This window comes from Nannobrachium achirus (genome assembly GCF_963921795.1).
Source record: "Nannobrachium achirus genome assembly, chromosome: 5".
Taxonomy (NCBI): domain Eukaryota; kingdom Metazoa; phylum Chordata; class Actinopteri; order Myctophiformes; family Myctophidae; genus Nannobrachium; species Nannobrachium achirus.
In genome coordinates this window covers 9481079-9502941 of record NC_137814.1, presented here as the reverse complement: position 1 = coordinate 9502941, position 21863 = coordinate 9481079, and the positions used below count along the sequence as shown (strand labels likewise).

The 21863-nt window shown below is 42.5% G+C and overlaps 1 protein-coding gene across 2 annotated transcripts in view; it reads left to right on the top strand.

Moving 5' to 3' along the window:
* Nucleotides 1-21863, top strand: part of LOC308285362 (guanine nucleotide-binding protein G(olf) subunit alpha) — a gene marked incomplete at its 5' end in the record, with an annotated part of 107121 nt that overhangs the window by 28045 nt on the left and 57213 nt on the right. For both annotated transcript variants that reach the window (XM_080726088.1, XM_080726089.1), the window contains one exon: nt 5919-6016. In XM_080726088.1, the coding sequence (XP_080582214.1) occupies nt 5919-6016 (98 nt within the window). The remainder of the gene's footprint in view (nt 1-5918; nt 6017-21863) is intronic.

The window sequence follows — 21863 nt, the reverse complement described above, 5'->3', positions numbered from 1 at the left end:
TCACTACTTTTGTGTGTCAGTCTTGCATGATGAAGCAGGTTTTTACTTTGCGAAAAAAACATACAAATTTAAACTTGGAGATACAAGGTTTCTGCCTGACAGTGACGATAAAAAAATCGTTAAAACAAAAAATATTTTTTCCCCCCCATCTTTTTCCATTTTCATACATTTTTGAAAAAGCTCCAGGGAGCCACTAGGGTGGCGCTAAAGAGCCGCGGGTTGCTGACCCCCGGGCTAGGAGGAACGAGATATAAGAGCAATCATTCTGGTTCAGGTGGGGGTGAGGGGAATGGATTGGGCCTACAGAGAGTCCGGGGAAATGTCTCAAAGTCATTGATAAGATGAGCTGGCCTGCATAATGTAGACCATTGTTCCTGGAGCAGGAAGTCAGCTGAAGAACTGAGACTACATGTGTATGTATGGTGGTGAACTCTCTGCGTCTTTCTGTGACGCCTTTTATCCTCGGCGCTTCGCAGTGTGCGTTGCATTAACACCCGCTCACACAGCCGGCGGCAGAGGCAGCCGTGAAAAGGGCACCAACCTGCTCATCGGTGGTACATATGCCTGATTTACGTGCTGCCGTACGTCACTATCACACGCCAAACATAGCTATGGGCTGGTCATCACTCATCAGCTACGTATGTTCTTGTAGATCGGCTATGGACTGTACATCAGCTATCAGGGGTCGACATTATAAATGGCCCGCTGGCCCGGATGTACTTTTTAGAGTGACAGGGCCACCAGAACTCACCAGGGACTTGCCCGTTTGGGCCAGTGAATTTAATGCCTTGAAAGTAAAACAAGTAAAAATGTTTATCTAATTTCACTTGTATTCCTTGTGGTACTGTTTTGTAATAATTTCGGTGAAATCGTCTCGTAATTACCGCTAAAATATAGCGTTGCGTGATCCCGATCAAAGACGGAGCAAAGTTGCCTTCTGCGCGCAGCGTACACGTGGCGCGCACAGCAGCTGCAGTCACAGTTACATACAGCAGAGCAAGGCTCGCTCGAGTCGCTCCACGCTCATTCACATCCATGCGTTCGGCAGATCAGCCAGCCTGCTACTGTAGCTGTCGATGCTGCTAACAGCGTTAGCCCTGAATACATGACGGTCATGTACATGACTGTCATGTTTCCCCCTCAACCTGAGAACCAGTGGGGTATTCGTGGCTCAACAGTTTGAGCTACAAATGTCATATTTCAAAAATAAATGGCTTATCCAAGGGGCGCCTGGTGGCCTAGTGGACCAGGCGCATACCATATAGGCATTGCCATTTCGGCATCAATGCCTGTCGGCGTCGCCGGTTTCGATTCCCGATCCGAGCGACCTTTGCCGCATGTCACTCCCTGTCTCTCCCCCATTTCCTGTCAGTCTACTGTCCTATCCAATAAAGGCAAAAAGCCCCAAAAACAATCTTTTTTTTTTTTAAGAATATCTTTATTCATGTCAGCGTCAAATAAACAACGGATTTACATCATTACAGTGTAATCAAGACATTTCTTTTTTCTCCCCAACCCATCCCTCCCCCCCATTGTCGTCATTGTCCTATCAGTCCACAGAACATTTAAGGTGAATAGAAAAAAAGAAAAAAAAAAAAAAAACATACATTCACAGTAAAGTCGTCAGTGGGTTGAACTATTCGATACACACATATCCTCATCAAGTTTTTAGACAGGTACTGCATTGGCGGACCATTTACAGCTCCTGTCCCTACACAATGTATACTCCTTATATTTGACCAAACATATACTGAACAGACCAATGAGCATTTCTATGGCATAGGCTGATCTGCTGGGAGTGCCTCCAAGTTCTCGAAATAGTTAATAAACGGTTGCCAATAAGAGAAAAATTTCTCAACTGAGCCTCTGAGTGAAAATTTGATTTTTTCCAATTTTAGGAAACTCATCATATCTTTGAGCCACATAGCGACTGAGGGGGGGGTTGGTGATTTCCACCCCAACAGTATTCTACGTCTTGCTATTAAGGTGGCAAATGCCAATATGTTCAATTTCTTTGTGGTCAAGATTTGAAAATCCGTCGGTACTCCAAAAATGGCCCCAAAAACAATCTTAAAAAAAAAAAAATGGCTTGTCCAAGTCTCCTTTTACTCAGAAATGACGCCGTTCAACGATAATTACATGCCGCTCCCAGATTGTTTAATAAAAAGCATTTTTATCCTTGTATTTCCTGAATTTCCCCCTCTAGTGGAGAGTTGCGTCATCGCATCATCTCCGTTCACTACAATGAGCGACCGGAGATGACACCACTGTCCACTAGAGGGGGACATACAAGGGAAAACAGGATACAAATGCTTTTTATTAAACAATCCGGGAGCGGGATGTAAATATCGTTGAACGGCGTCATTTCTGAGTAAAAGGAGACTTGGGTAAGCACTTTATTTTTGAAATCTGACGTTTGTAGCTCAAACTGTTGAGCCACGAATACCCCATTGGTTCTCAGGTTGAGGGGGAAACATGACGGTCATGTAGGCCTATATGACCGTCATGTATTCAGGGCTACTAACATCGTTAGCTTCTAGAGATTGTTGACAACGGAGCGGAGCGCTGTTGCCCTGCTGTTCAGTATGTCCAATGTCACCGCGTGTCAGAATCAGAAAGTACACTAGACAAGCTGTGTTCTTGAAGTTGGGGAAAGGCCCATTACTATACTGAGAGAAAGGAGAGAAGACGCTGTCTGCTGTCGCTGTGTGTCTAGTGAACGAGAGAGAGGGGCGGTCCTGTGTGTGTGTGTGTGTGTGTGTGTGTGTGTGTGTGTGTGTGTGTGTGTGTGTGTGTGTGTGTGTGTGTGTGTGTGTGTGTGTGTGTGTGTGTGTGTGTGTGTGTGTGTGTGTGTGTGTGTGTGTGTGTGTGTGTGTGTGTGTGTGTGTGTGTGTGCGCGTGCGGACCGCATTCGGCAAATTTGTTTCTTTTAACTGTTGTAGATATTTAGAATCAACGTGTACACTACAGTAGCCTATTGAGAATATGTATATCAAATGAGAAGATGAGAATGGTGTGTCAGAGATGGATGGATGAGGGACAGACAGCTTAGCTAGCATGTAACAGAAGAGTGGGCATTAAGGAAGAGTGGGCACTTTGATGTCAAATTTAGCAATTATCTTCCTAAATGTTGCATACATGATTAGAACATGATTGAACATTCCACAATTAAGGTCTAATATTTCTATAATTGCTGTCCTATGCTTCTATCTTCTGTATAACTGACTAGCTGGAGCAAGAATGTATACACAGTTTATACATATGATGCAATTATGCCAGAATAAACCCTTAGCCTTGGATCAAGAATATCATAGATGTATTTTATTTACATTTTTTATGTCATCTATAAAATACAGCTTTGATAGCCTTGATCCTAGGCTAATTAACCCCAAATTAGGAGATCCTGGGAGGGCAGACAGACAGCTGTCAATCTGGGCTGGGGCCCTCACCAGTTAACTCATACCCTGCCAAAAAAAACGTGGTTTCTATAATAAAAACTTCTTTGTAACTATGGCCTTCCCTGCCAGACGTCTTCTGGAAAAAAGAATTGAAAAAAAAAAAAAAAAATGTTTTTGGACCTCCAACAGTGTACTAGGCATGATCGCAAAATTGCATGTTTAACCCCCATACCAACCCCATCTTTCAAACATGGCAGCCATGTTTGTTTACATTCGAAGAAAACCTAAGGGCTCCTTTCTCCTGAATGCCTGAACGGATTTCCAAGCGGATTTCTTTGTTTGAAAGCTGTGAAAAGCATGCACATGCATAGTGCATGATCTGTGCACGAATGTGTGCACCAGCGTGCACACTATTTCTTTAACCCTTTGTTGGCGAAACGGCAATATCAGAGGTCCCACTTTACATACGGCACCGACTGAGTTAAACAGGCTACAGCTGGTGTTAAGAGTAGGCCTACATGTTATTGAATCAAATGAGTTGTTTTTATGGGGAATGATATTTTGAATGGCAAAAGGGTCAGGACAGTACAGTTCACTCCCAGGGCCAGTCGTAAATTTCCCTTAATGTCAACCCCTGGCTATGTTCTTGTAGATCGGCTTTGTTTGACAAACAGTGTTGTTTTTGATTTTATTTAGTTTTATAGTCATAGTCTTTTGAATAAAATGTCATTTAGTTTTAATCATAATGTAGTCACCTGAAAAGTTTTAGTTTTAGTCTAATTTTAGTCGACTAAATATCATAAGATTTTAGGCGACTAAATCTACAGTTGATTTAGTCAACTAACATGTATTTTGGCAGGCCTTGATGGCATCGTAGCGACGGATTTTACACTTGGTTGTGTGCTGAAAATAGCAGATCTACAAGCTCACAACGCGTCGCAGCGCGACACATTGTGAGCTTGTAGATCGGCTATTTTCAGCACGCAACATCTGAGAGCAACCAAACATAAAATGACTCTCTTCTCCACTAGTCCCTCCCTAATGTTTTAGTTTCGTTTTTATTTTGTTGACGAACTTGTCAATATATTTAGTCTTAGTTTTAGTCACCACAGCTTAGTTTTTGTTTCGTTTTTATTTAGTTTTCGTCAGTGAAAAAAACACAGTCGACAAACATTTTTCGTCATAGAGCCGGGGACTGAACCAGGAACCTTCCAATTCCTCATACGGTGACTCTACCTCAGGGGTCTTCAGCGTTTTCAGGCCAGGGACCCCTTAGTTGAGAGAGAGATGAAGCAGGGACCCCCACAACCCATAGATACCATTTAGTTTCATCGTTTGACAGCACAATCATCAGTGTATTTTGGATTCATGAAAATTTGTGTTCTCAGATATTTAACCACTTGAACCGTCAATACTTAATAAACTTGACCTTCCACTCTGTACTTAGTCTGCTCTCTTTCCCCTCTACACCAAACCTCTTTGCCGAAAATAGCCGATCTACAAGCTCACAACGCCTCGCAGTGCGAGGCGTTGTGAGCTTGTAGATCTGCTATTTTTGGCTAAAGTTCTCAGAATATGGACACTAGGGTTCAAGTGATTAATATAAAAAAGAAGGAAAAAAAGCTTCTATCACGCAAAGATTTGGAGGACCCCCTGTGGTAACTCTGAGGACCCCCTAGGGGTCCCGGACCCCCTGTTGAAGACCCCTGCTCTACCTCCTGAGCCACTGCCACAGTGTATAGCTTTAATATAGTCATTCATCCATGATATGGATTGCCTGCTGAAAATATGACCTATGAAACTGTTTAGCATAACTTACCTTTTATTATTATTATCATCATTATATTCTCTAAGCTCTAATAATAGCTAAAGTAAGTGCGTGTGCGTGTGTGTGTGTGTGTGTGTGTGTGTGTGTGTGTGTGTGTGTGTGTGTGTGTGTAGGTGCGTGAGTGGAGGGGGCACTGTCATGGAGTTCTGAAAATATGTGCGTGTGCAGTGACATGTGTAAATGCTGTGTGATCACTCAACAATCAGAAAAACACTATGAACAATATACTGTATACAGGTATACAGTACACGCACGCGCGTGTGCGCGCGCGCACGCGCACACACACGCGCACGCACACACACACACACACACACACACACACACACACACACACACACACACACACACACACACACACACACACACACACACATATTACTGTGCTTATTATAAAATTCATATTGGTTCTATTTCCTACTCTCCGGGAAAGCACCTGTGCCATTTTAAATTTGAACTATATACAGTATATACCATATTGGTTGGCTATTAAAAAAATAGCAGATGTACAAGCTCATAGCGTGTCACCTTGTGTTGTGCTTGACCCCTGTTACTGAACAAACACTAGCAATGATAGCAATAGCAATCACTATCAGAGTTTCTTTTACCAAAAAAATATTACTTTACTCTAGTCTGCTTGTGGTTTGGTGCGTAGCTTCTTTCGCTAACCGTGCCGCTTCTCTCTCTGCAAACAGGAGTTCTTCGACCACGCGAAGAAGCTGTGGGACGATGAAGGAGTTAAGGCGTGCTTCGAGAGGTCCAACGAGTACCAGCTCATCGACTGCGCACAATAGTGAGTGCAACCAGCTCCACACACTAGAGGCCCCTTTTCCACCCAAAGAACCTTGGTTCCAGAACCGCTTCCATTCTAGATTCTTGGAACTGTGGAGCTTTTCTTTTTTTTCACGTTTCCACTAGTTCAGGGGTCTTCAACAGGGGATCCGGGACCCCTAGGGGGTCCTCAGAGTTACTACAGGGGGGCCGCCAAATCGCTGTGTGATAGGATAATTATTTTAAATGAACAACTTGAACCCTCGCATCCCTATACTCTGAGAACTTTAGCCAAAAATGGCAGATCTACTAGCTCTCAACGCCTCGCAGTGCGAGGCGACGAGAGCTTAGATCGGCTATTTTTGGCAAATAGGTTTGGTGCAGATGTAAAATAGAGCAGACCAAGTACAGAGTGAAAGGTCAAGTTTACTAAGTATCGACAATTTAAGATTTTAAGTGGTTAAGTGTCAAATAAGTCTATGAATCTATCTATGAAATCGATGAGAATCTCCATCACACATTTATGCAATATGTAGAGGGCGTCCCTGCTTCATCTATCTCTCAGCTAAGGGGTCCTTGGCCTGAAAACGTTGAAGACCCCTGCACTAGTTTTAAGCTGAACCATTGTAATTAAGGATACGTCCTGAATCTGCATCTTCTAACCTGTAGAATATTCACACGTCCCACTTTGGTTCCCAGAAAAAAAAAATATATATTCTTTTGTTCCAGTTCCGAAACCAACATTTAGGGTTCTGAACCAATTCATGTTCACTGGAAACACTCTGAACTGGTTAGGCGGGAAAAAAAGAACCGAACCGGTTCATCCCCAGTGGAAAAGAGGCCTCTTTGTGGTTTCATTTTGAACCAACACAGGTCAAGCAAACGATGTCTCATCATCATGACCCAGAATCATGCAACCAGGTCTTTTCTTTCCCTCCTTTTTTTTTCTTTTTCTTTTTTTAACAATGACCTGGAAGCGAGAGTGGCAAATGAGTTTATTTTTGTGGTATAATAATCCTTAAAGTATTGGCAGCGGCGGCACTACGGCTCAAATTGACCTTTTTTTTTTTGCTTTTGTCTGAGGCCCTGCGGACGCTCTCTCTTTGCAGTGTGTGTGTGTGTGTGTGTGTGTGTGTGTGTACTGATGTCATGTAATCAGGGGCGTCACACCGAATTCTGGGCCCTGGGTACAAGGATTTACTGCGGGCCCCCCATGTTAACTATTGAAAAATAGCAGATCTACAAGCTCACAGCGCGGCACCGAGTGCCGCGCTGCAAGCTTGTAGATCTGCTATTTTTGAAAAATTGTGAAAATGTGTGCAAGAAACCTATGTTTCTATGTCAGTGATACTCAAACTTTTTCATGTGAAGGACCCCCAAAATGATATGAATTTGGCCACAGACCCCCATCTCAAAATATTTAGTTCCAGGGACCCCCCCGTAAGCAAAATTTGAGTTACAAATGTTCGCTTAAAAAAATACATATTCAAAGATTTGCACACATTTTCACGACTTTTCAAAAATTAAAGTTACTAGGGCCCCCTCTACCTTGGGCCCTAGTAACTCAGTCCCACTTTCCTACCCCTTGTGACGCCCCTGCATGTAATGTGTGACTATGGCAGAGATATGTTTACACTGGGTGTGGCATGATGGCAAGGCCACTGTAGTGTTTGTCCTGTGGGGAAATTGGACGTGCATCACGGCAGTGTATCTCTGGCCCGCTCCAACGGTCTGACATTTTCACCATGGCAATATGCAAAACTCCCACACAGTCCGTTTGCCCTCATTGAAACGCCACCGCAACTGTTGAACTGTCTGTCTTGTATTCTGACATTTTTGTAAACGTTACCCTTTCTTTCTTTCTTTCTTTCTTTCTTTCTTTCTTTCTTTCTTTCTCTCTTTCTTTCTTTCTTTCTTTTTGTTTGTAAAGGTCTATGAAGTTATCTAACACTGCACAGCGAATCGGGTTGGTTTATGTAAGGCTGTGGTGGGCCCTATTTTCGCCGGTGCCTTACCCCTTATCCGTTTTTGCCATTTTTTTTTTTACAATTTTGAAAAACATTTATAAATTGTTCAAATAGCCAGCTATTTAAAATGTCTATTTGAAGTATTTTAAAATGTTTTTCAAAATACAAAAAATAATAATCTACCCCTTTCATGTAATAAAAAAGGGTTATGCCATTTCTTTTGACTCTGGTAAAATAGCCGATCTGCAAGCTCACAACGCGTTGCGTATACGTGACACGTTGTGAGCTTGCAGAACGGCTATTTCTGACACGGACACACCTGGCACGCAAGCCAGGCAAGCAAAGCACATACTGTACAGTATCAGGCTTTATAGTTTGATACCATGCCTCAGGAGTTGATAGACTAGATTTCAGCATCCCTTTTTTAAAGGGCTGAACCTGTTCAGCTCTCTCTCTCTCTCGCTGACGAAAGCTGAGACGGCCCTGCCTCAGTTATGGCTTTATGGAAGTCGTCTGTGTTTTCCTTTAGCTGTCATTATTGCCTCCTCCTCTGCTGGTGTGACTCTTGCTTGTGAGTCGCTGATAACCGTTGGCGTGGAGAGTTTTCTCAGTGGGATATACTGTATATCAGATTTATTTTTACCCAGATCGGTCTAAAGAGGATAAAACAAAACAAAAAGCTTGAGAGCTCATTTCAATTGTGGTCCTTTGTGTGTGTGTGTGTGTGTGTGTGTGTGTGTGTGTGTGTGTGTGTGTGTGTGTGTGTGTGTGTGTGTGTGTGTGTGTGTGTGTGTGTGTGTGTGTGTGTGTGTGTGTGTGTGTGTGTGTGTGTGTGTGTGCGTCCGCGTGCGTGTGTGTGCGTGTGTGTAAACTGAGTGCTGTGTGTTTTGGGGGTGGGGGGCGTACCCAGAGTAATACAGAAATCTTTTATCAATTATGAGTACATTCATATTTATACTACATTGCCTATGTGGAGATAGCCAATCTACAAGCTCACAACTTGTGAATGTGAAGAAATTGGACTACTGTATATTTGATATGCTTTCAACGACACACATGTTGTATATGGGGTCCCTCCCTGGCACAATTATTATAATTCTTTTTTCAGATGGGGGTCCATGAGAGGTCTATTAATTTGGGGAATCAACTTGACATAAAAAAGTTTGAGGACCACTGTACTAGAAGGGTGTCTCAAAGTGGGTGCCACAAAATACCAAATAATACTGATAAGATTTGGAATTCATCAATATCACTTCATTGCTTTACCTACTTAGAACTTAAAACTTTGTCAAATGGACATGAGTTGCACTGTACTTAACACATTTAAGCCCTTTGCACACAGGACAGTTGCGTTTTTTTCGTTTGCGGCATGAATAAAACGCATTGGATTTGGTGTGCAAGGCTGTGCGGAATCGGCGCTGCGGATCCAAAAAGGAGTCATAAAAGGAGTGATGAGTTTTTTACCGCATGCGACAAGACGCACGAATCGAACTGGGTTCGATCGAGAAAAAAACGCACGGCGGCAGCCACTCGTCGCACGGCTAATTCGGAGCCGGTGTGCATGAGGTCATAGAGAATCATTGTTTTCTTTTCAAAAAATTATATTGTCCGTTTTATCCGTGCGGTTAAACGCGCCTGTGTGCAAAGGGCTTTAGTGCCACGGCACGAGGAAGCCGAATAGAATGCCACTGTCTCTCTCCGCCTGGCCCAAGGAATCAGAGAATGTAATACGCTTTAATCGCTATAAAACAATTAAAAGTACGATCACCGATCTCACTTTTATTTTGTACACTATCAGTTGAAATACGGATGTCCGGGACCAGAAAGAGGGGGCGGGACAACAACCGCTCCCTACGCTTTGCTTCCTTGTTTACGCTGGATGACTGCTCCGAGCAGACATGATCGTAAGGGAATATCGACCACTGTTGTTTTCACAAGTTTACCACGGCATGTCGCAGAGCGTGCGTGATCCGTGAATCGTCGTGCGCAATGGACACTCACTCGCCGCCCATGTTAGGACATTGTGGCAGAAGACTACATACAGTACAGTAGGATGACTTTTTAATAGCTCTAAATGACAAATGAGTTACTAATAGCTGAACTACAATAACGTAGATCATAACGCCTCGCGTTTGGCAATGTGTTGGGAGTTGTAGATCGGCTATTGTTGTCGAAAGTTCCCCCCAGACTAGATGTTGGTGTTCAAGTGATTAAATGTTAACTAGGGCTGTCACGATATGACATTTTACATGACGATTAATTGTCACTGGCGACGCCAATTGACATTGGCGATTAACGATTTAATTGTGTTTTTGTCGTTGATGATTACATTTCTGTTTGGCTTTTAGGCTTTGAAGTTGTACATGGTAGATATGAGTAAGAAATTACTGACATATTTGACAACTTACTACTTAAAAAATAACTTTGATAGTGGAAATAGCCGATCTACAAGCTCACAACGCGTCGCGATGCGACGCGTTGTGAGCTTGTAGATCTGCTATTTCCACTATTTCGGACATTTTTCAACATTCACGATTATGACGATTATGACAAAATAATTGCGATAATGTCAAATAATCACGATTAGATGATTATGTAATAATTGTGACAGCCCTAATGTTAACAAGTATAAAGTTATTGAGCTAGACAACTAAAACATCACCAGGAAGGGAAAACATGCCGTATTGGTTGTACTAGGGATGGGACGATACGCCATATTTTCGTTTATCGCGATAAAAAACACTCAAGATAATCGTATCGTGGAGATGAAACTTTATCATGAAATCGTCCTCCGTCGTGCACTGGCATCAATTGACCTTTTATTTGCCGAGCTGCATATCCACCCCCGGTACCACTTAAACCCTCTATAATTGGTAAAAGGTATTTATAATATACGTACTTGATACAGTCTTTTTTTCACTCTCTACCAAATCGCTTTGCCAAAAAAATAGCTCTACAAGCTACAAGCTCACGATCTACAAGCTCACAACACGTCACGTTGCGACACGTTGTGGAGCTTGTAGATCTGCTATCTTTTGGCAAATGTTCTGCCCCAGGATGATGGATGTTGGGGATATTTTGATTATCGCGATAATATCGTGAATCGTGATTTCTTTGGTCACAATAATCGTGATATGAAATGTTCATATCGTCCCATCCCTACCCACGACCCCGCTTGCTTGCGTGAAAAAGGAAGTCTGGATATGCAAAGTGAGTCACTGATTACTGCGCGTCCTCTTCTGCTGCTTCCTCTCTGACTCACCTCTGGATTGTGATGTAAATATGAGGTTATGATGATCTGCAGAGACTTTAGTAGTGTTTGTCTACCCCCCCCCCAGTGTTTATGGGACAAAATGTTGCTATTAGATCCATTCATACCCATTGTTGTTTTTTCCCCTTTCTTTTGTTGAGCGATAAATAGAACACGGAAATATTTTTAATACCTTAATTTTCCCCTCGTTGCTCACTAGAATTGAGCTTTTGTACCCGCCGCCGTCTCACACAGGACGAAACTCAATGTTATTGGCCAGGTTGTAGACCAAGTGGACGCACGCACGCCATTCCGAAGGTCGGCCATCTTTATCTCCCCGGATTCATTAAAAGCGCACATTATCAGTGACATGGAATATAAACCTATCTGTGGACCTTGGGTTAAGGGCATCCACACCACCATGCACGTGAGTTCAAGTTCCCAGTCGCCACGACTGATTTCAGTCACTTGGATTCCATTAGAAGACATGCTGGCTTCTATGGAAGCATGTTGCACACCGGCAATAGCAGATCTACAAGCTCACAACACGTCACGCAGCGACATGTTGTGAGCTTGTAGGTCGGCTATTTTCGGTTATTAAGTTATGTTAAGATTGAAGCGTGTTTGTGGTCCAAGGAGCAATAGAATACATGTTCAGAAGCACCTTCCATAAACATGAATGGTCTCAGAAATGTCATAAAAGCAAAGGTTAAAAAGCCTCAGTCTGTGATTTGATAATACCCGAACATCATTGTTACATTTTCAGTCATGAGATTTTATTTGGATTTATTACTGGATTGTTGCATGTATTGTTGCATGCATATCTACCGTATCTTCACCTAGTGCTGCAACTTTTGACTTTCCCGATTAATCAGGAAGGCACTTTTTTTTAACAAATCAATCAACGTGAAAAAACAACAAAACAATTTATTTTATAATCTACTGAATCAATGTATCGGATTAACCACTAAAGCCCTTCTTTATTCTTTATCTTCATCTTCCGTGCTACAAATACCAAAAACTGTGTACAATGACGCGTTGGGTTTTGAGCTTGTAGATCTGCTATTTTGGTCCTCCCTCCGTTCATTCACCAGCGGCAGCGTTGTCGTCATAGTGGTGATTCTGCCACCCCCGTTGTGTTACAGCGATATTGAGAACAATAAGAATTGGTGTTGGTTGTAGTGCTTGGTGTGCGGATGCCGGACGGCCCTTTAGGTGGATAGGCCAGGTGTTGCGGTGAGATGAGTTGAGATAACTATGCACCTGCACGGCACGCGTCTCAACCACACCTGCACTGTTTGTCCTGACTAGGTTTCCATCTGTCCGTCTCAACACACGTTTGATATCGGGCAGGGGTCAAGTCTAGGGCAATCTGTGAACCCATCGCCAAGAAGAAGAAAAAGACGCCTGTTTACTCACCTTCAGCCCTCCTCTTACAGTGGTGTCCATTTGTTTTCATTCCTTTTTCTTTTTACTAATAATTTTTATCCCACAATTTTGTAACCCATTTTTTCACCCAGTGCCAATTGCCTATGTAATCCTGGGCTCTGCTCTCCCTCTGCCAACCTGGGGAGGCAACGGACTGACCTCATGCTTCCTTCTATGCATGAGGAGTCCAAGTTGCTTCTTTTCACCTGCCAGTGGAGATTTCCCTGGTTTTAGACGTAGCGCGTGGAAGGAACACGTTATTCCAACCAGTTCCTTTCCCCTCCATCAGGCGCCCCGGCTGGCCAGGGGGAGGCATTATTGAGACCAGGATTACGTGCATGTTTTTGTGAGGGTATCAACCCTAGGAGACACAGGGAGAACATGCAAACTCCACACAGAAAGGCCCTATCGCCAACCCCACCTAGGGTGTGTTGTTTTCATTCCTAATAACAAGTCTACACAATGCTTAATACTTGTTCTTCAGGAAAAGGGTATTTTCAGTGGGATGTTTAAAAAGGCACATTGTAATGTGAGATTGAGTATAGGGTGACCGAATCCCGACAAATAACTCGCGGTTTTCGCCACAATTAGAATAATAATAGTTGTTTTCAGCGGTTGCATGGACATTTAATTGATCAAGTTCTCTTCACGTACATGTCATGCACCCGACATTGAAATGGGAAAATGCAGTCGTCCCGCGGTTCTGATCATTCACTAATAATGTCTGGCCAGCAGCCATCCCAGAGTGCATTGCATGTGAATTCTTGTGAATTCAAAAGGTTAGAATTCTTCCCTGTTGTCTCAGCTGGGGCTCTGCAAGGAAGGCACCCCCACACTTCCTGTATCATAATTTACACAACAGAAGAAGAGAGCTGACAAGTTGCGTTTCTAAACTCTGTCATATTAACTTGATTTAAAAACGGTGGGTGGGAGCTCGTCCTCACTCGCTGGCAGGTGAGCCAGAAGCGTGCGGCAACAGCGATGGCGACACAGAAATGTGCGGGGAGGGTTAATTTAATTGGCATAATAAAAAAAAACTAAAACATCTTTGTCCATGACATGACATGAGCAACTCACACAATGTAAATAAGATTTGGAGGTCAAATGTGTGTATGACAAACGTAACGTAAGTTGATATTTTTGCATTATTTTCATGCAAACATGCTTCCATGTTTCATGCAAACATGCATCCATGTTTTAAGTGATTTTTGACCGTCATCAGACACTTTCTGTAAACTGAGATTGTGTGGTCATTACCGTACTAATGGTCCAGGTTTATGTAAACTATACGTGGCCGATGTTGACAATGGATAATAACAAGTTGGACAACTGTTATGGTCCTTTAAAGTTATACTATTTAACTTTTTTTATAAAACAAATCTTAAAATTGTCCTAACTGTTAAATCGCTAAAGTTTTAGAACACCCACTCCGTTATTTTCAGCTTCTAAAGCCTTCTCTTTATATGTTTTCTATGATCCTGGCCGGGGACCGGATTTCGCGGCAAAATTACGTCATCTGCATCATCTGTATACGTTGTGTATACGTTGGCCAATCACATCGCGGATCATACACACATGACACACTACCGGCCAATCACAGCGTGTCTGCCGTCTCTTCAGGAAGTAGCCTCCCTCAGCAACCAGTGTTTACGATGGTGAAGGATTCTTAACCTCTTACTCCCCAAATCCTTGTCGTCCAAATCCTTGTCGACGTTCTACCACTCTACGGATTCGTATCGGACGCGTTGGTTTGCGGGCCCCGCTCCGGTGGTCCGCGAAAAACGGCCGAAAAAAGCAATACCGCTAATGACCACTAGTTTAGCAACTTACACAGTATAGCTTTAAAGGGGAATACCACTCATTTTCAACATTGAAACACATACCTTAGAGCTGTTGTGTGAAAATAAGAACTTGTAGATCTGCTATTTTCAAATGGAGAAAATGTATATAGGGCTGAAGTGGTCAACTCATTCCCTGCCAATGCAATTGACAGCCGACCAATCAGGGGGTTGGGTTGTAGGGGAAGTGGGTCTTGCAAGTGGCTGACTGCGGTTGGAACACTTTGGCAGACAATAAAATCTAAAGTTACACAGATGCTTTCCCCTGCAGCCTTAACGGGTTAAAACACTTAAGCCATGTTTTATTTCACAGTTATTGAACGATAGCCGATTTACAAGTTGTGTGCTGGTGTGACTGCTTGGCTATTTTTATAAAATCTCGACAAATCTTTTCTTGTGGGAGGTAACCAGGTGCAAACTATTTTCAGATGGGGGGGGGGGGGGGGGGGAGGAGTCTGCGGCCAAATAATATGTTAATAATTAACGTTTGAGACCCACTGATCTAGTTTAAATAGAGACAGCTACTATATTAACCACGAAATATGATATGATAATGTGAGAACAAAGTTCTGTGGGAATGAGGTTTTGTGCGTGTGCGTACGTACGTGTGTGTGTGTGTGCGTGCGTGTGTGTGCGACTGTTCGTTCGTTCGTGTCATCGTGATGCGTGTGTGTTTGTGTGCGTTTGTGCCCGTGCATGCCTGCTTAAAATAGTGTTTGTTTCCGGTCCTGCCACTATCAAATCATACCATAAGCAGTTCAACGATGTCATTGTGCTATGATTTCATGCCGTCCATCACAGCCTTCCATCACAGAGGAGAATTCTTCCCTTTGTCTCCCAGCTGGCCTCTGCCAGTCAGGCTGGGTTATGCATCAGCCCCCCCCCTCTCTTTTCAGGCACGTGCACATAATATAGACATCAAAGGGGGCTTGAGCCCCTGCCCTTTTACCCACCTGTAAAAAGTGCCCTCTCCAGACCATGAATGTAGTTTTTTACTATGGTGAAAGAAATGCAAATGCCCTCTTTCCATGCCATACCTACCATACCAAGGCAGCATACCTGAGAATTGCCTTGTCCAAACTCTCCTGAACTTGAATGCAGCATCTCACGTTGAAAGAATTGCCCTCTCTGTGTAGAAATCCATGACTTTACGCCTCATCTCCAGTAGCGACTTGATTATGATTAGTTCAGTGTGGTATCAAGCACCGAAAATAGCTGAACTCCAAGCTGGAGGTCTGCTATTTTCGATATTTCTACCAAAAGGCCCTTTTAGAAATTTTAGCCCCTGCCTCTCTAACATTCTCTACACGTCCCTGTTTCTTTTGGATCTGCAACTTAAAAACTCGGTGAAGCACTGATTTACCGGTATATTTCTCTAGCAGTGTGCAGGGAGTTAATTGACGTTAGGACTAGATTGTGAGAGAAAGAACACATTTGAGGCAGATAAAACAAAAATCTTCTAAAATCCTAACAATTTTCTGAAAAATGTGTTGCTTTCAACTCAAGATATTTCGTCCCTGGGACCCCCCAGAAGCAAAGATTTTAGTTAAAAATGTGACGCGCTATGCTTGAATATCTGATATTTTTGACCTATGTGCTATAGCTAAAATAATAATAATAAAATTACACATACCTAGTTTTAATCGGTAAAGGGTAGGGTAAGTGATATGTTTTTGTTAAATGAAAAAGTGTTAAACTGCTTTCTATTCTGATAGTACTCATTGGTATAGAGCAGAGGTAGGCAACCTTTATTATCCAAAGAGCCAATTTTAGCCCAGGAATTTATAAAAAAAATCTGTCTGGAGCCACAACATTATGTTTGCTTCTTTGTGCTTTTTCTAGAAATGTCTTTCAATATTACTTTTTACTTTTTATTGTTGTTTGCTAATTTCTCAAAGCAAATAAGTATACCAGTAAAGCCAACAGCGTCGGTAGTGAAAGCAAACAGAGTGAAATTGACACAAATAAATAAAGCAGACAAAAAAGGAACTGGATCACTATAACTTTAAAACTGATAAATGGGTACTCTTTCCTGATTGGCTGAAAGTTTGCAACCCACCTGAAAAATGCATTTTCTGTTTATTAAAGAGTTGGAGAGACAGGGAGACCCTGTTACGGGAAAAAAAAAACACTCTACAGCAATGATTACTATTACAATTATTTTATTATCAAAAATTGTGTTTATTATTACAAAACACACTAACCACTTCAGCCCTATATCGCCCATTTGAAAATGCTATTTTCAAATTATGTTTTTATACATTTTGAACTTGGGAAATGGGACATTCTGCACAATGACTACTAATTACCTTTGGTACTTAAGTAAAAGTATTATTATATCTTTGATGCCGACACATTTGTACTTTTTGTACATTTTTAATACAGGACTTGTACAGAGTATTTCTACATTGCTCAGAGATTCTCTACAGGTTTTAGTGGAAATAGACGATCTACATGCTCACAGCGCCTCGCGTTGGCGTTGTGAGCATGTAGATCTGCTATTTTCACAATAGCACCACGTTATACAAAATGTAATTCTTACTACTTGTCAGGGTGGGGGGGTCCCCAGTGAAAATATGATTATTTTTGGGGGTCACGGCCTGAAAAGGTTGAGAACCACCTCTTTACATCAATGCTGAGCGGAGCATCCCCATTGGACAAAGGGACAGGAAGCATAGGCAGATTGCAAGCGCTTGTCATGCCAAAGAGTACATCCGTATCGATGCCCTGGAATCCTGTGCAGCCATCGATCGTCCCCCTGCATTGCACATTTATACGTTTTTACGGGGACAGATATGTGTCTGTGCGTGTGATTGATTAGGAGCTATTTTCAGCCGTGGCAGACTCGTACCACTCTGCCACGCCATAGACTTGCTCACAAGCAAAATCAACACGTAACACGCACGTCCTGAAAATAGTATATCGTGTATTGAATACTTGTTGGTGTTCAAAAACTCTCGCTCTCAAAGGCTGTGAAAAGGCTGTGTCCTTTTCAGATCATTTCGCATGTTGCAACAACTGGGTCTTCCGAGTTAATTTTATATCCCGTGTTAAAATAGTCTTAAAAATGTCTCAAATTGGACTGGCTTAAACATGAAGTCACCCCTGAATCATCAGACACCTTTAGGCTATTCATTCTTACTTGCATAACTCGCGGGCCCGCCGTTAGCTTTTATTTTTTACCTCTCTCTGTGGCAATTCTTTGTTACAGTCCACCAAGTCAACGTAACGCAATCCATACAATGTTATTTTTAACCGTAGAAGGTGATTGTCACGCTGCTGGATGGTGGCTGGGCTTGGTATGAACGTGTCCCTGTGTTCATTGTGCCCAGCAGTGAGAGCCAGCGTTGATTTTGACAACAAATTTTTATTTAGTTTTAGTCGTAGTCTTTTGAATATTTTTTGTCATATTTTAGTCCTCTGTGATGTTTTAGTTTTTGTCTAGTTTTAGTTGACTAAATATCAGAAGATTGTTGTCGACTAAATCTACAATAGTTTGTATTGGGTTAACATTTATTTTGGCGGGCTATTATGCTGCCTTAATGCCTGACTTTTACTTAGCTGCATGCCAAAAATAGCCCATCTACAAGCTCACAACGCGTCTATTTTCAAACATTTTGTACTTTTACTTTTGGTACTTTAATTACTTTATTTATTATTTTGATGCCAATACTTTTACTCAAGTACATTTTGAATTCGGGACTTTTATTCAAGAGTATTTTCTATATTGCAGTATTGATACTTTTACTTAAGTAAAACCCCACCACTGCACCCTTTTGTCTTCTGCTTCGACTCGGGTACAACGAGCAGGTCCTCACGCACGGGGCTCGCAAGGGGTTAATAACTTCAAAAATGTCATTTTGGGGCCAGGCCACTGCCGTGCCTTAAAAGTAATCAGGAAATCTCAAGAAGAGTCAACAGTGGAGAGGAGTTTATTTGTCACTCGCTCACTCATACAGGTGCAAGCAGCATGTTCCACAAGACTGTGCTAACAGCAACAATAGAATATATACACAAGATAATGAATGGAGATAGTACTGGATTGTACTGAAACTAAAACAATGTAAGAAATACGATAGAAACAGGGAAGACACACACTCTAACCGTCTTTAAAAAAAAAACTCTTAGCCGATTTAGTTTTTGGAGGAGGGTATTTAGTGCATTGTTCGTCTGAAACTATCTTTTTCTTTCACTGACTGACTAAATGAAAACCAAGACAAAATGTATGTACAATTTCGACTAAAATGTTAGGGAGGGACAAGTGGAGAAGAGATCCAGTAGAACTAAAAGCAAGACCTTTTATGTTTGGTTGTGCTCAGGTGTTGCGATCTATTTATTATCACTAGTTTGGGTCTCGGGCAAACGTCTAAAAGCTTGGGTTTAAGTTTGTGTTTTTGAACAGGTTTGGCTCTGGGGCTTCACTTTGAGGCTGGCCCACCTTGAGGCCAGCCTCACCCTAACCCTAGCCTCACCCTAACCCTAGAGCCTAATTTATTTAGTTTCAGCTCTGTCTAAACTATGATGGCGTCATTCAGAGGATCGGGGGGGCGGGTAACGTCATTAATTCGACTCTGAATGACGCCGTATCATATTTTAGACAGAGTCGAACCGAAATAAATTAGGCTCTAAAAGTGGAGTATGAATCGACCCGTAGTCAGAGTTTTATATGGGTACATTTAGACACCCCTAAAGGAGTCCCTGGAATCCACTTTAAGAACCACTGGGCTAGACCACTGGTTCTCAAACCTTCCTCATGCCAAGGACCCCCAAGTTCATATGTATTCGCCGTCCGCGGACCCCCATCTGAAAATGTTTTATGTTAAAAAATCACTTTAAAGAATTTTCAAAAATGTTCATAATTATGTTCAAGCTTGTAGATCTGCTATTTTTGAATAGCCAGTCAAGTATTCCTTTACTTCTTTGCCCAAGCAACAGGGAGCCACAGGAGAGGGCCTAAGAGCCACATGCAGCTCTATCGCAGCAGGTTGCCTACCCCTGCACTAGGAAATTACACAAGGAAATCACTTGGAAACCAAGCACTATTTTTAAAACACAGGACTGACAGGACTTAGGTGAACATGAAAGACAATTTTCTCTTTTCATTTCATTGCACAGATTTTTTATGTAATCTCTGAGCATGTTCTCCCCGTGTCCTCCAGGGTAGGTACCCTCACAAAAAACATGCAGTAATCCTGTTCTCTATATTGCCTCCCCATGGCCAGTCTGGCCTGATGGAGGGGAAAGGAACTGGTTGAAATAATGTGTTCCTTCCACGCGCTACGTCCTCCCTGTCAGGTGATAAGAAGCGGCGTGCTCACTCCTCAGTTCGGGGCTCTCCCCAGGTTGGCAGAGGGAGCGCAGCGCCCAGGATTACATTACAGCTTAGGCAATTGGCACTGGGTGAAAAATGGGTCACAAAATCGTGGGATAAAAATTTAGGTAACAAATAAACTCCTTTGAATTGAAGTGTGTGTGTGTGTGTGTGTGTGTGTGTGTGTGTGTGTGTGTGTGTGTGTGTGCGTGTGCGTGTGTGTGTGTGTGTGCGTGCGTGCGTGCGCGTGCGTGCGTGTGTTTATGTTTGTGCGAGACGAGCACGACTGTGAGAGTTTGCCTTTATTGTGCACACCTGTCTCGGCGTCTCCCTACCTGCTTGCTCGCTTGTCAAAAGCTTTACCGGTTCCATTGGTTCTGTCAGATTCAAAACAGCAGAATACAGATTTTTTTTCCCAGCAACCACTACAAAGCTTAACGTTCACCAACGGTAATGAAAGTAAGCGTTCAACTTCCGTCCGGCCTTCAAAATAAGAGCAGTTCGCCAGGTCGCAGGGAAGTAAGTAAGTGTGGACGGAAGGAATCGAAATAAGAGCGAAATTGAGCTATAGTTTGAAGCGTTTTGGAGAATGCTTAGTTTTCGTTGCTACACTTAAAATATGAGTCACTTTGCTTTGGCACACCAAAGTATCGAGATAAAAAAATGCTGTCCGTGTCATGCAGCCCTACCTTGGAACATGCTGACAGCATAGGCCTGCGACTTGAGCTGCAGAAGATGGGACTATACGGTAGGGAGGCATGATATAGCGCAGGCTGGAGCCGTTGCAGGGAAGGGAAGGCATGGGGCTGGGGATGGGGTGTAATCGGTGGTGGTCACGGGACTCTGTCACCAGCCTGGGGGCCAGTGACACAGTCATCTGGGGCAGTAACGCACAAAGAAAGGCCCGCATTGTCAGCCAGCCCCGGCCCCTGAAGGGCCTGGAGAAACAGAGGGGCTACGCTTTGCAAACACTGGCCCTCCTCAGTAAGGAGCCTCTTCTGTTCATGGAAGAGCCTGAGAGAGCGATATTTATACACCGGGCAGCGTGTCACCACTGGCTCTCTCCCTCTGTCACCCAATTTCTCCTTGGATTTGTTCAAGAGTTAGCCAGTCAGTATAATGCTTGCAGGGTGGCCTGCTTGGGTGCTTAGAGCACTGCTTCCCAAGACACCGGGTCTGGAGTCCTCTGGACACATTTGTGGGTCGCAGATAGGGGTGGGCGATATGAAAAAATAAAATACAATATCACAATATTTTCCCAAGCTGTATCACGATACACGATCTTATCACGATTCTTTTTCATGTTGGTTATTTTTTAAAGGACAACTTTGTTTTTTTACAACAAGGGTTCATATTTTAGATTGTAATTATTAAAAGTGAGTGTTAAAATGTTTTCATTTCCTTCGTTCTATTGTTTTATCACGTTTACCGTGCTAAAATGTGGGGCATGCGTACGCACGGGGGCATGCGTGCAAGTGGCTAAATGTGTCTTTTTAAACACAATAAGCCAGCAGTTTCTTTATTGCTATTTACAGTAACACTTCTAGCCCCCATAAGTCACATCCAACCATGAAAGGTTGCGTTGTATCTTGGGAATGGGCTTATTCTGTGTAAAATGATATATTTAAACACTGAAATAAGAATCTCTAAAACAATAGAAAGAAGTAAATGAAATCAATTTAACACTCATCTTTTATATTCTTATATTCTACAATCTAAAATATGAACCCTTGTTGTAAAAAACTAAAGTTGTCCTTTAAGTTACTTAACAATACAACCACCTACAAGGTAAAAACTAAAATAAATAGGAGTAACAGACCATTTAGACCAGTGGTCCTCAAAGTGGGGTCCGGGGACTCTCTGGGTTCCTTTTGGAAGGTCTAAATTGACCCTTACAAGTATGTAACTCTGACAGTATACAAATGAAACCAAATGGATCCTATACAAATGAAATCAAATGGACCCTTAGGGTCCATTTGGTTTCATTTGTATTCTGTCAGAGTTAAGGGGAGACCATGACATTTTAGAGTTTGAGAAATACTGATTTCGAAAAATGCAGGTTTAATTGAATTCTG